This window comes from Haliotis cracherodii, unplaced genomic scaffold, assembly GCF_022045235.1.
Source record: "Haliotis cracherodii isolate W230 unplaced genomic scaffold, xgHalCrac1.p SCAF_8, whole genome shotgun sequence".
In the NCBI taxonomy this organism is placed as follows: domain Eukaryota; kingdom Metazoa; phylum Mollusca; class Gastropoda; order Lepetellida; family Haliotidae; genus Haliotis; species Haliotis cracherodii.
Window position 1 is genome coordinate 19,235,471 of NW_027266341.1, and position 14,131 is coordinate 19,249,601.

At 37.8% G+C, this 14,131-nt stretch overlaps 1 protein-coding gene across 1 annotated transcript in view; it reads left to right on the forward strand.

Moving 5' to 3' along the window:
• Positions 1-14,131, forward strand: part of LOC139449432 (TBC1 domain family member 1-like) — a 95,146-nt gene that overhangs the window by 34,343 nt on the left and 46,672 nt on the right. Inside the window, exons 2-3 of the mRNA XM_071230822.1 lie at positions 6,334-7,059; positions 12,952-13,089. Of these exons, the coding sequence (XP_071086923.1) occupies positions 6,334-7,059; positions 12,952-13,089 (864 nt within the window). The remainder of the gene's footprint in view (positions 1-6,333; positions 7,060-12,951; positions 13,090-14,131) is intronic.

Here is a 14,131-nt window from a genome sequence, read left to right on the forward strand (position 1 = left end):
CGGGTCAGCTGACAGGTACTGTATATAGTCAGTTAAACCTCATGGGTTGTTATTGAACGTATTCAATATATACTCGTATGCCAAAGTAACTGATCATTTCAATTTAATGATAAATTAGAATTGATAATGATTATGATTATAGGGACTATTTAGAGAATAACCAACATGAGGAATTATGGAATATCAGTCTCCCAGTTGGTGTTAACCTTAAGGCTTTTGCAAGGGACTTGCAGCATTCATTCACAAGGGACAGATATGTGATTGGAGTAGGCTATTCTCTGTACTCATTGTCATTTTATGAGAGAAAATAAAGAAAAAACAAATGAAAAGTCAACCCTACAGAGAAACGTACTGAAGTTTTGTAATCACTTTGTCTTCCATCATATGATATCATATCATATTGGACGAGATATGGATTCAATTGACCAATTAGCACTGAGAATCACTAAAATTATGGTAATATATGACTTTACAGACTGATCAGTCTTCTAACTTTGTCACTACAGATGTTGCAGGTGCGTAGTTACATTTTATCTCTCTGAAACTGTTTACACAACAAATTTCATGGGTAGCTTGATGTTGTTTTGATGCATTTGGATGAAACTTTCATTTCTCAGTTCTGATTTCCCTTCCTAGCTGATGTTCATCTCTATTGGGAATTGAAAATAATCTGTGACATTTTTCCATAATTTAGGTAATGAACACAATACATGCTAGGCAGTACTCAAATTTACCATTTTGAATTTGATGTCTTAAATTTAACAGAAAGATAGCCTACAACTTCAGCCAAATTAAACCCAAGGACACTAAATCTTCAAAATTAAAATAAAAAGCTTTTTGTAATGCCATCACAAATTGTTATAGGCTGAGGTGACATAAAATATTTAATTATATTTATTTTATTTTATTATTGTTATATTATTAATATGCTGTCCACTTGGTTTGATGGACAAAACACATTAAGAATATAGACGGTATTATGAGCGGAAACAAACATGATGACAGTGATATAACAGCCAGGATATGAATGATGTCACTCAGGACCACTCATATACACCTTCTGTGTGATACGAAGTACAGGATAAGAGGGAGATACGACTGTGTGATAAAAACAGGATACTCTGATTTCCACGCTCACAAGCCTTTCAGGGCATAGCGTGTGCAGGGACTAATCAAGGGATATGCTCACAGACCTACAGTTGAGTAGTCGATAGTACAGGTGCGGAGTGCATTAGTGACTGACTGCTCGAAAACAACAGTGTTACCATGCCTGAAGCAGCTACAATGGAATCAGATCTGCGGATACATGTGCTCAAGAGAAGTGCTTCACCCTTGCTGCAAAAATCAGAAAAAGGCCCAAAAGAAGTAGGCATTTGTGTCAATTTTACTTTCAAGGACATATATGAAATATATGCTCAGCTGAATTATGTTTAAATTTTGTTTAAAAATTTATTTTAATTTCACATTGACAATTCAATATTTAGAAACATATTGTGTTACATGTTTCTTGGGTCATGTCGGGTTATTGTGCTTGAAACCAAGCTGTTTACAGTTGTATATTTCTGTGTAGGTTCTTCTGTGCTTAAATTGCTGTGTTTATGTGGGTTCAGGAAACTAATAATTGTTGATATAATTTATCACCTCTAAGGCAATAGTGTCTGTAATCTTACATTACTAGGATATCTAATTCTTGTTCTAGTGTCATGTGATACGGCTTCAATATACATTCTCTGTGACGTACATGTTCTGAAGCCGTGGATAAGAAACTGCTTGTCTGTGTGTCAGATACATACCACACAGTCATGTTGACTAACCGGCTTCATACTTAACACTTCCTTCAAATGTAACCTTTTTAAAAAACTTAGCAATTAATATTACAACTTATTATTTCTATATTGACAATGTTTATTCTGAATCCAGCTATGAATGATTACCTTTCTGACCAGAGTATTTCATGAAATGCTTGAGGCTGAGACTCTTCAGGTTGTATGAAATTACATGATTATAAGCTCACCTGTTCTAATCATTTCCATGATCAGAGGGAATAGTAGTCGCTTAAGATAGATCCCCTCAAGCTATCTGCCCGATGTTAAAGTTATCCTTGGCGTTGATGGTCTTCCTATAAAGTAAACTCCTTATATTTTCCACAATCTATTTGTCTGCTGATACAAATGAAGTGCAGGTGAGCTAACTGCCATAGTGGTATGTTTTAGTAATTATTAACATTAGCAAACATTATTTTCTGCAAACATGCATGTAGATGGAGTACTATGCTGGCAATGTGTATGAGTTTTATTATTTATAACAAAATTGAAACTGCATCTGGAAAAAGGTTTAGCACTATCCCTTCTTCTTTTTCTTCTATCTTGAACTTCCATGTATCTTTGGGAAATATCTTCGTATTGACCTTTGTTTTGTTACATTGTTTCTGCAACACTACTGATGCTGATTGGCACATAGATGGAGGACTAGGCAGGCAAGAAGTTGAAATTTGCATCAGGAAAAAAGCGCTAAACACCTTCCTTGTTTGATTTCCTATGTCCTGACCTTCCATGTATTTTGAGAAAATATCTACATATGACCTCATCTTGATAATTGTCTAAAATACCACCAATAGCTGGTTAAGAGTTGACACAGGAACACAGTATGTTGTCTAGATGATTGCAAACAAGGAGGAAGCAGAGGAAGAAATTTAAGAGACTAATCAATTTACTATTGCCATGGTTACGAAACATGCCATTAGCCAATTGATTTGGGTTTGTGTATTTCAATACTGGATGATTTAAAAAAAAAGAAAAAATTATATGGAAACATATATGACACAGTGCTTAACATTTTTCACGGTGGGTTCAAAGAAAATACAATACCCACTACTCTGATGTCCGTATCTCTTTCTTAAGCATCTGGGCCCACTTGCACAAAGCGATCTTAGCGCTATGACTATTGTAAGCCTATGTTAATGTATGGGAGTTACGATCATCTCAACGCTAAGATTGCGTCGTGCAAGGATGCCCTGATTATGGTCTTCATAGTCTCTGGAACAGTCTCCAGTCTTTTATGACATGCAAATACAAGCTACAAGAACCATTTCCATAATTATAAGAAATTTCTGCTAAAGTCGGAGTACAGGTGTAATGTCTCAAATAGCCTTAATCAAGCAACCAACAAAATGCAAAAAAAATTAAAGTAGAAACATTTTTCTAAAAAAAATTATATAATAAAGAAGAAGGGAAAATATGTCTTGGATTATATTTATTTTTTCATATTGGAACAAAGGGCCACTTCCATTCTTGGAATCAACCACTCAGTTAATACCCTCTTTTCAAACTTAACACCACATCAACAAATTGAAAATGGCTTATTTCCAAATCTAAACTTAAACATGATATTTGCTTCTCTGAAATAACAAAGTATGGGGTTTTGTTGCATTTGGAAGTATGGTCCAAGTGGTCTACTTTTGTTTTTATGATTTTATGAGTGCTTCAAGTGAAACTGATTTCTCACTCAGTGATGACCAATTTGAAATATGATATTCAGGGTTTGAAGAATAGTGTATATGTAATATATACTACTCAAAAGAATGTAAAGAACACCTGCTTCTTTAATATTACAGTAGGAACTGTCATGTCATGATAGATTAACACTAGGGATGTAAATGAATGGGGTGTTTTTTACTTCTTTTGAGTAGTATGTGTGTGCTGGTATTTTGGTCTGTTTATAAGAGGGTGTTTGGATTGTTGATGTGATGGTACAATAGAATAGTGTATTATAGTTATTGGTATCATTGTGGGTTGTTTGATTAAAGCCTACAGGTAAGTCTTGTTTCCACTGGTTTCATGTTTATTCAGAAGGTGCAGCTGACTGGAGGTGTATTCAAGGCAGGTGTTTATTCCTCTCAAGACTTGGCATACTTTCAGATGGTCGTTCAGCAGATCTGACCTGCAACAAGAATCAATTGTTGTAGGCCTGCTAAGAGTCCGCATCAATATGCCAATATCTAATCAGGCAGTTGTAGGAAACTATCATCCTGCCATCACCAGCCTGGTCACGTACTGTACTGTCGTATATTAATAGTTATCACCTGACAGTGATTAGAAGTCACAGGGAATAAACCTTTAACTCCTGACACTCGTCATACCCAGCAATATAGGCTTATATCTACCGCGAGTGTCGTGTCAGGGCATAGGGAAGGAAGTGATGGTTTCGTGTCAGGGATGTAGTAGATGTTGTGTACTATAACGTGTGTACCGTAACTCCCAAATATTTGATAATATGTTAGCCTCTGAGGTGAGGGTATTTACATTGTTTGATTTTACCTGAGAAGAAATTAAAACTGAAATGTTATATAAGGAAATAATAGAAGCATGAAAAGATAGTTGAAACTAAATATGTTTTGTTTGTTTGTGTTTTTTTTTGGGGGGGGGGGGGGGGGGGGAAGGAGGTGGGTTAAAAGTCACAAATTATGCCAGTGCGATGTTTTATCTTTATTCCTAGCTGGTAAATGTGTATATTTTTTCAGAGGCGCCATTGTGATTCACAGAGAATAGCTATGTACAAAATTGCTATTGTGGTGATAAACAATGACTGTTTTAACGTTTTGCACTGAGCATGATCTCTTTTTTTAAGTTGGGTGAAAGTCATCTACAGCACATTAAAATATATCATTTATATTCCATTTGCATCTTTATGCAGAATTATTATAGACATGTTATTGCCATGGCTGTCATGTCCAATTTGTAACAGTAGAGTCCATAAAGTAGCATAATTGATGGAATAAGTTACCCAGTTCTTGTTCTATTTCATTCCGTTTTTATAGTAACGACCTAGACTAACATCTAGTCTCTGAATTGAACATATTTTACAGCAAAATCAATTCTTAAATTATGGTCTAATAGATATTATAAAAAGGAGCCAAGAGACCTGAAACTGCATTAATCTAGACTTGCCAAATATTATAGACTTGCATGGGCTGTATTGGATATACTTGTTTCAAGGTCTGTGTGACAGACTAGTATTGACCATATGATCCTATATACAATAGGGTAGAAAGCACTCAACAGCTAGCCATGAGGTTATGAAGTATATAACTGCAGTGCTGTATCTCTCACTGGTAATAAAATACACCGTTTCACCTGACCTTGTTGTATACAGCCTCAGGATAAGTAATGTACAGCGTGTCAACTACCTGAGTATGATAAATATACATATTGACCTGTACTTATTGAAAACTAGTTTTAACCTTTAGTCTTGTCTCAATGACAAACAGTCTGAAAAGAAAGATTACGAAACAATGAATATTTTGAATTGCAGAGGTCAAAGAGACTTAAGTGTAAACTATGACCAACATAATGAACTCTGGAATACAAAACAACACAATGTTGATATCAATAACTATTTGAATGACGTATTGTGTTACATTGTGCATGGGAGTGTTTTGTCATTACCATGTGTGCAGTGACAGTTCATCTGATGGATGATACTGACTTGTTAGATCTTCTACACCCGGAAAGCAAAAACTTGGTATTGATGAAAGTTGTAATGAGGCTTCACTGTCATCATTTATAAAGTGTTCTTGTATGTGCACATCGTGTCCTCTGGTGCTGTGGAGCTGTGGTGTGATGTTTTGTCACTGACGAGTTTGAATGGATGTTTTATGCCAGGTAGTCTACAGCAACAGAATATAGGATTTCCTCTTATTTAAAGAAGGGGAAGGGTTGTTAGGTAGTTGTGTGGTTAAGTGTGTTGTGATCATGTTTGTTTGTTTATTGTTTAACGGTGCAGGTTTGATGATTGGCTACAGTGTGTGAAGGCCACTCACTCACTCACTCACTCACTCACCCACCCACCCACTCACCCACCCACCCACTCACTCACTCACTCACTCACTCACCCACCCACCCACCCACCCACCCACCCACCCACCCACTCAATCACTCACTCACTCACTCACTCACTCACCCACCCACCCACCCACCCACCCACCCACCCACCCACTCACTCACTCACTCACTCACCCACCCACCCACCCACCCACCCACTCACTCACTCACTCACCCACCCACCCACCCAACCACCCACCCACCCACCCACCCACCCACCCACCCAATCACTCACTCACTCACTCACTCACCCACCCACCCACCCACCCACTCACTCACTCACTCACTCACTCACTCACCCACCCACCCACCCACTCACTCACTCACTCAATCACTCACTCACTCACTCACTCACCCACTCACCCACCCATGTTGATCATATTGGGTTTACTTGATTATGGTGTAAAAAGCAAACTGTACACAGTAATTATTTATATATTCTTTATGATTTCAGGTCCCAGAAATATTTAACTCCATACGAGAAGCTACAAAAGACTTATCGAAAGAAGTGACTCACGAAAAGGTTGTCAACTTACCCTCCAATATGGGAGAAGGGACATTTGACCAATCAAAAACATTCTTTGAGGTCATGTTCATTGGCCGAACTCAGGTTGCAACAAGAAAAGTCCCAACGTCATTCATTGACGAACTTGTGGAAAGGTTTGACGCGAGAGGAGATGAGCAGAAGCTCCGTGCTCAGGAGCAGGAACAAAGACAACGACATGCAAGCGGAACGAGTGTTCGGAGTTTACCTGCGTCTCTTGAGGATATGGTTTGTGTTACGGAAAATAACTTATGTCGGCAACAGGAACGACTTCAACTCCATTATGACAGTGCCGAGAGCAGCACAGATGAACTTGCAAGTGGTGATACCTATGGCAGTTCTTCTGAGAATGTTCATGGGAGTTCCAATGGTTTGTCAAATTCGTGTCAAGGACCTGACCTTAAGGTCGGTCAGAGTGCCGATAGTGACGGAAGTAAGGAGCACTTGAATGGCGAGGAAGAGCATGAAGTGTTTGTTTCTCAATCGTCAAACGTCTTAAAGAATGAAGCTCCAAGAAATGAGGCAAGTAGGGTGATGCTGCTGCAGATCGGCAGGAAGGATCTCACGCTCATCAGCCCAGACAAGAAGCAGCCAGTTCTCGAGAGGAAGTTCAAGGACATTTCATTTGTGTCTCAGGTAGGTCAAGTCCACTGTAAACCTAATGCATGTCCAGAGATTCTGGGGAAATATAGGTCATAATTACCTGATTCTTGTCATGACATGTCTGTAAATATAATGTGTGTCACGATACAAAAAATAATTATCTTTGTAAAGAAAATCATAATGTACATGTCAGATTTACCTGCAAACTTCTAAAATGTATTAGAACAATGACATTTTTTTATTTTTGAAAAAGGTTAAATAGAATCAGTACAGACCGATTTATGCATGCACCCTGTTTATCCGGAAATCCCATATTCTGTATGATTTCCTATGGTAGTGTTTTAAATAGGGACATTACTCCATACCTTTGTCCCATTGAAATAACAATATAGGCCAGAGTACTAGGATTTATGTATAAATCATGTTACAATCATCAAGTCATTCAGAAAAGGTCAATATTTACAGGGACAATTTACATTTTACCAGCCCCTTTGATCTGAAATTAGACAGCTAGCCACTGTTCGGAGTATGCTAAGCCTAGTTTCCTTGATAAAAGGTCATAAAACATTGTTTAGAGTGTCGCATATAAGTAAGGCTATAACTATGAATATTGATTTTTTGATTATTTAGTACAAACCTCAAATCTTTCTTGACATTGATTGATACGCGGCTAACAAAAGTCATTGCATGTTATAAATTCTCAGCTGGAGTGCTGGCTAGCTGACTGTATATATTGTGGCAGTTATGAGATGGATACATGTTCACAATTTACAACCGTTACTCCACCTTCACTATGCAATATCATGACCTTGGCTTCCTGGGGTTGGGTGTAATCTGGACAGTTTACAACAATTATCCATGGAATGCTTAGTTCTTACCATGGTGTGGGTTTGGGTTGTCAAAATCACAGTTAGCGACAAGTATTTTATCCTTTGAATGCTGAATAATTTTGTCAGGCCATATACAGGCCCATCCCTCGGTATATGGTCTCTGATTCGGGCTTTTATTAGTCAGTCTTCAAAATTCAAGCTAGCCTGCTGGCTATGTACTACTTATTGTGCTGAAGTAAAAATCCAATGATGGTAGTCCTTATTGACGAGTAACATTTGAGGACTATATTTCAGAACAAGTTCTTCATTTTGCTACGAAGATCTGGGGTAGAATAGGTCTTCAGCAACCCATGCTTGCCGCAAAAGGCGCCTATCCTTGTCGTAAGATTCGATTAACGAGATCGGGTGGTCAGGCTCACTGACTTAAAAAATTGGTTGATGCATGTCATCGATCCCAATTGCGTGGATCTAAGTTCATAATATTAATCACTGCATTGTCTGGTTCAGACTCGTTTATTTACAGACCGCCATCATATAGCTGGAATATTGCCATTTCCATTTTTGCCTTGTTCAAATGGTGGGGGTGGGGGATGGGGGTGGGGGGTGGGTGGTGGGGGAGGGTGTCAAGGGGAGCTGGTGGTCTTGTGATCATACAATCTCTCTACCCTCCTTCTTCTTTTCTTTCTCTTGGGCTATGGAATTTTCAGAATTCAAAACATTTCATTCCTCCTCCAACATAACTATGGTGAAGGCTTAGGTCAATGTAACCTAACAATTCACAACAATTATTATTCATCTGAAAGCCAGGCAAATGACAGGCAAACACAAATATGCAACCAGTGGCAGACTGCAGACACTTATGCTTATCGTTGCTCATTTCACAACGTCGCTGGTCTCTGGTAATGCAGACAACCGCATTGATATTGTTGTGAGATGATGGGTTTCCTTGCCGGTCAGATCGAGGAGTGTCACTTATTCGTTCCAGAAACTTAGGATCCAGGGATTATAGGACACGGCCACTAGTAGTCACAAGTTAGTATCTAGAGGGCTTAGTTGTTTTCTATTCAGCAACCAATGCTTGCCATAAAAGGTGACCAATGTGTGAAGCCCATTTCTGGTGTCCCCCGACGTGATATTGCTGGAATATTGCGAAAAGCGGCGTAAAACCATACTCACTCACTCACTCATAAAAGGTGACTACACTTGTGACTAACAGGATTGGGTGGTCAGACTCGGTGACTTGGTTGCTTCATGTCATCGTATCCCAATTGCGTGGATTGATGCTCATGATGTCAATCACTGGATTGTCTGGTTCGGACTTGATTATTTACAGACCGCTGTCATATAGCTGTAATATTACTGAGTGCAACGTTAAGCAATGAACAATATACAATAGGTTAGAAAGTACTCAACAACCACATGACGTTATGAAGTACAGCTAGTACACTACGGTTAAAACAAAATCAAAGGGACCACTTAGTTTAGTTTGTTATGAGCATATATACACCATATATACAAGAAATAGTCTGGACTAAAAATATGTTCGTTCTATTGGTCAGTTTGTTATAAGCAGTTTCGCTATGAATATAGTTTACTGTTTACTGAATATATGTTTCAAAAGTCACTTGTCAGAATAGTTGGATACGAACAACGGTGTCTACCCTTGTGATAGTGGGTTGGATTCCAAGTTTGGCCTGGACGATGTTCTAGGTTTATCATTAACCTGCACGGGGGTGGGGGGAGAGGAGGAGATAGAGAGAGGACCAAAGTGGTCAACATGTAAGCCTAATGTTTCCCAGTCCCCATTCATTATGGGATCCCTTCTTGTACGTACTGACTGCCTCTGTGGTCTAGTGGTAGAGAGTCCGCCAAGAGAGCGGAAGGTCTGGGGTTCGATCCCTGGTCCCGTCATACCAAAAGATGTTTAAAGATGGTACATGTTTTTACATTGTCTGTCCGGGGTAAAACAAGGACTGGTCAACCTCGAGACAGAATACTGTGATGTCTGAGTGGGGTATTTGTGTTAAACTGTGGCATGGTATCTCAGTGGGCTAGCACTATGAAACCAGCATCAGTCCAGACGAGTGCGCACGCACGCACGCATGACCACACAATGGGAAGGTGTCAGAGTTCATATTCAGTTTGCACAAATGTTGCGTAGTATGCAACAACTTACCATATTTTTTTGTGTGTAGAATGCACACTTGAGTATCATGCGGAACCCTACACTGTTTTGGGGGAAATTGCTATTTTACATGTTGTGTGCAGTCAAACACTACATCGTATCGCCTCAGGGAATGCCCAGAACAATAGAACTTGGTCCATAAAAATGTGAAATTTGCGATAAAACATCACTAGACTGATGATTTGCTATTTCAATTGTATTTCCTGTCATGCTAAACACTTTTTTTAATTGCAGAGATAAAAGATTACTGTGTGTAATTGTCTCAAAATCTAAGACGGAAATAGCAATCGGCTGTACATACATTTTATCCTAGATCTACTGGTGATTCAGAAGGATTTGTATCTGAAGCTATTATTTTACCTGGAAGTGTATACATATATCTTGTTATCATTTGCAGCTTTTACTATAAATATTTAATGTAAAAATAACTATTTGGTATATTACATGATATTTATGCGCACCTACCTCAACACAGGTGTATAGTTAGAAGATAAACCAACTGTTTTGAAATTTGATGTAGTCCCACTGTAGAGTAGATACCTTTTATTTTAATTAGGAACCAAGCGCTTAAGGAAATGAACCTGACCAGGTACAATGTGATTGCCAATGGAACTGGAGATATAATGACTGAGCATCAATTTTTTAGGTCTAGACAAGCCGGCTATTTTCACACGAGGGATTGAATCAATATATATATAGCCTATCAATGTATTCATAATCACGTTTTTTTGTGGTCAAAGACTTTATGTGTTTAAAAGATATTTCCGTAGCTAAAAGGAAACCCCTTTTTAACCAATCACGATCAAGCCCTTCTTCAATATCTTGGTAGAATGTTTATTTAAAATGGACATGCTATTCACAAGAAAATAAGGTAGTTTTTTTTCCTGCAAGACAAAGAATACATCACTATGTTTAACATGGTGAAGATGGCTTGACCTACAACTCCTCAATGTATTGTAGGGTAAGAGAAGTTAACATACACCAAAATACTCCGAAAAAAAAGGTTGAATTTCTTTGTTATATTTGGCAAAATGGCCACAAGAATTACATTAAGCTGTCTTGGTATTAAGGGATGAGATAATAAAACACAGCAATGTCCAGTGTTCCTGCTGGCTTTTCAATTGTCCTGGTGGACTGGCAACTCTAAAAATTACCAGTCTCCCCTACTTTTTGTCAGTCACAACTTTCAACAAATCCAAAAACATTACCTGGTTTTAATTATTTCAACATCGTGATTGATTTCAATGACGTCGTGTCTGAAGTAACTTATTTAGATCTAGGCGTTATTCACACAAAGCTCAGTCACAATTATCTCTCTTTTATTAATATTTCAGGACTAAGTCGCTAAAAATATATTTTTAACCTCCAAGCAAAGCAAAATGTTATTTCCTTGCACTAAAAATAGACTACAAGAATCCCTGATGGTAACAGACAAGCTGACTTTGTTAGAAAAATATACTTATTTTAATATCGCCAATGTTTTGTTCTACAACAAGATTTATAAGGTACTTTATTTGCTGGTCCACAGGGACTGGCAGTCACATGAATTACCGGTCCAAGCCTACTTTTACCTGTAAAAACTGGAAATTACCGGTAAACAGAAACACTGAATGTCGTCGTACATGTTCAAATCTCATTCATTGTGTGTGGGGATTGACTTGAGCACATCTTTTCTGATTTTGTGTTAAAGTTGGTTACCGTATTTGCCGTAATAAGCACCCAGGGCGCTCTCAAAATTAGAAATCGGGTCTCTTATTAGAATATAATTTTGGTGAGATAAAAAACAGAGTTGAAAGATTGTAAATTTTGTGGTTTATGCTGACAACCTGAAATGATATAAAAGAAGAATATGTGCATATTATACACGATAGATATATTTTCAAGAATTTAATTGCCCATAATTAAGGGTGCATATTATACATGAATAAATAAATCTTATGTACATTGATCAATCGGAAGGGGTTCTAATTGGGATTGTTCACTAGCCAATATATTAGCAAATACCGCCGTGGGCGCTTATTAGAGCGGGGCACTTATTACGTCAAATACGGTAATCGTTTTCACAGCATTGCAGTATATTATTGGGGCATGTTAGGATACATGGATGATATATTTGTACTCCAGAATTCTTGACAATTCATCAACGGACCGTTTTCTTTTTTTCTTTAAACAAATAGTTCATTTACAGAATTTTTTGATTGATTGCTTCGTCAAACTGATAGTTGGAGTAAGTGAGCATGTAATTTATTTTTTTTCATTTTTCATTTGTATGTCAGTAAATTTTTCAATGCAAACCTGTAGAAAGTCCATATTATTATTTTTATCCTCTCCAGCATATAATGCGGGGGCATAAAGTCATCATCAGGTCTCTCTGTCTGTCCATCCGTCCGTCAGTCCGTCAGTCCGTCCATTTGCCTGTGTTTCCACCCATATTTTGTTTCCGAAGCATAACTTAAAAAACGTGAAAGACTTTTAATCCAAACTTGGTACATGTATTAACCAAGGGCTTAAGTGGTGCCTTTTGTTTTTGTGGAGGCCGGGGGGATTTGTCATCTTCTGATGGCTATTGTTTAAATTAGTATAGATTGTGTATGTTTTTTTATATTGGAATTTATGTTTAAAAGCACATTACCTTTGGGGATGGCCGGGCTCAATAAACCATGTGACGTATTGAAAACCTGGATTTTTTTTTGTTTAAGATCAGTATAATAACAAAGTGACTATTTCTTTTCTACCAAAATCTCGCTATTTTTACATGAACCACTAGTCCAAAAGGAGCTGTGGCGTACTTGGATTTGACCAGCAGTGTCTAATCTGGACTATTGTCTGTTAAGTATGTCACTCCATGGGAGTGGGACAAGTGGAGAATGAATTTGAAAGATTGCTGATTAATATTTGTTTCAATTTTAGGGAAGTAGCAAGCAGGATGTATTTGGTATCATTGCTCGGGAGCCCAAGTTGACGTCTGCTCCAAGTCGAGATCAAAACAAGGCCGAGCTGACACATGTCTTCAACTGCTATATTCTCCGATGCTACAGTGAAGCAGTGGTAAGTTCAAATTGATAAAGAGCAACTGCTTTTACCATACAGATAATGTCGGGGGGAAAAATCAATCCAACATAGTTGCCACTGCTATTTTCTCCGAATTTATAATTAGACTGTGGTAACCTCAGACTGATGGTGAGTGTGTGAGTGAACACTGCTTTATAACTAGCCGATGAGTGAGAGTGAATATGGCCGTATGCCATAATGATACTTAGTGAGTGAGTTGCTGTATTCCACAATGACGGTGGTCAAAGGTGTGAAAGGTAAATATGGCTTTATACCATACTGAGAAGGAGTGAAAGTGCATATCGATTCATATCATACTGTTAGGAGTGAGTAATGATTTACATCATGCTGATATTGGGTGAGTGAATACTGCTTCATGTATAGATTGTGAGAGAATATTGCTTCATGTATAGATGGTGAGTGAATATTGCTTCATGTATAGATTGTGAGTTAATACTGCTTCATGTATAGATTGTGAGAGAATACTGCTTCATGTATAGATTGTGAGAGAATATTGCTTCATGTATAGATTGTGAGAGAATACTGCTTCATGTATAGAAGGTGAGAGAATATTGCTTCATGTATAGATTGTGAGAGAATATTGCTTCATGTATAGATTGTGAGAGAATACTGCTTCATGTATAGATTGTGAGAGAATATTGCTTCATGTATAGATTGTGAGAGAATACTGCTTCATGTATAGATTGTGAGAGAATACTGCTTCATGTATAGATGTAATTATTGCGTCATTTCATATACATAGTGAGTGAGTGAGTATAGTTTTACACGACTACAAGCAATATTCCAGCAATATCACAGCGGGGAACACCAGAAATGGCTTCACCCATTGTACCCACATATACATAGTGACTTTATATTGCTATACATCATACTGATAATGAATGAGTGAATATTGCTTCATATTGTACAGATAATATGTGCATGATTATTGTTTCATATCATATAGATAATGAGAGTGAATATTGCTTCATATACTGATAACGACTGAGTAAATATTGCTTTGAGTGAATGTGAATTC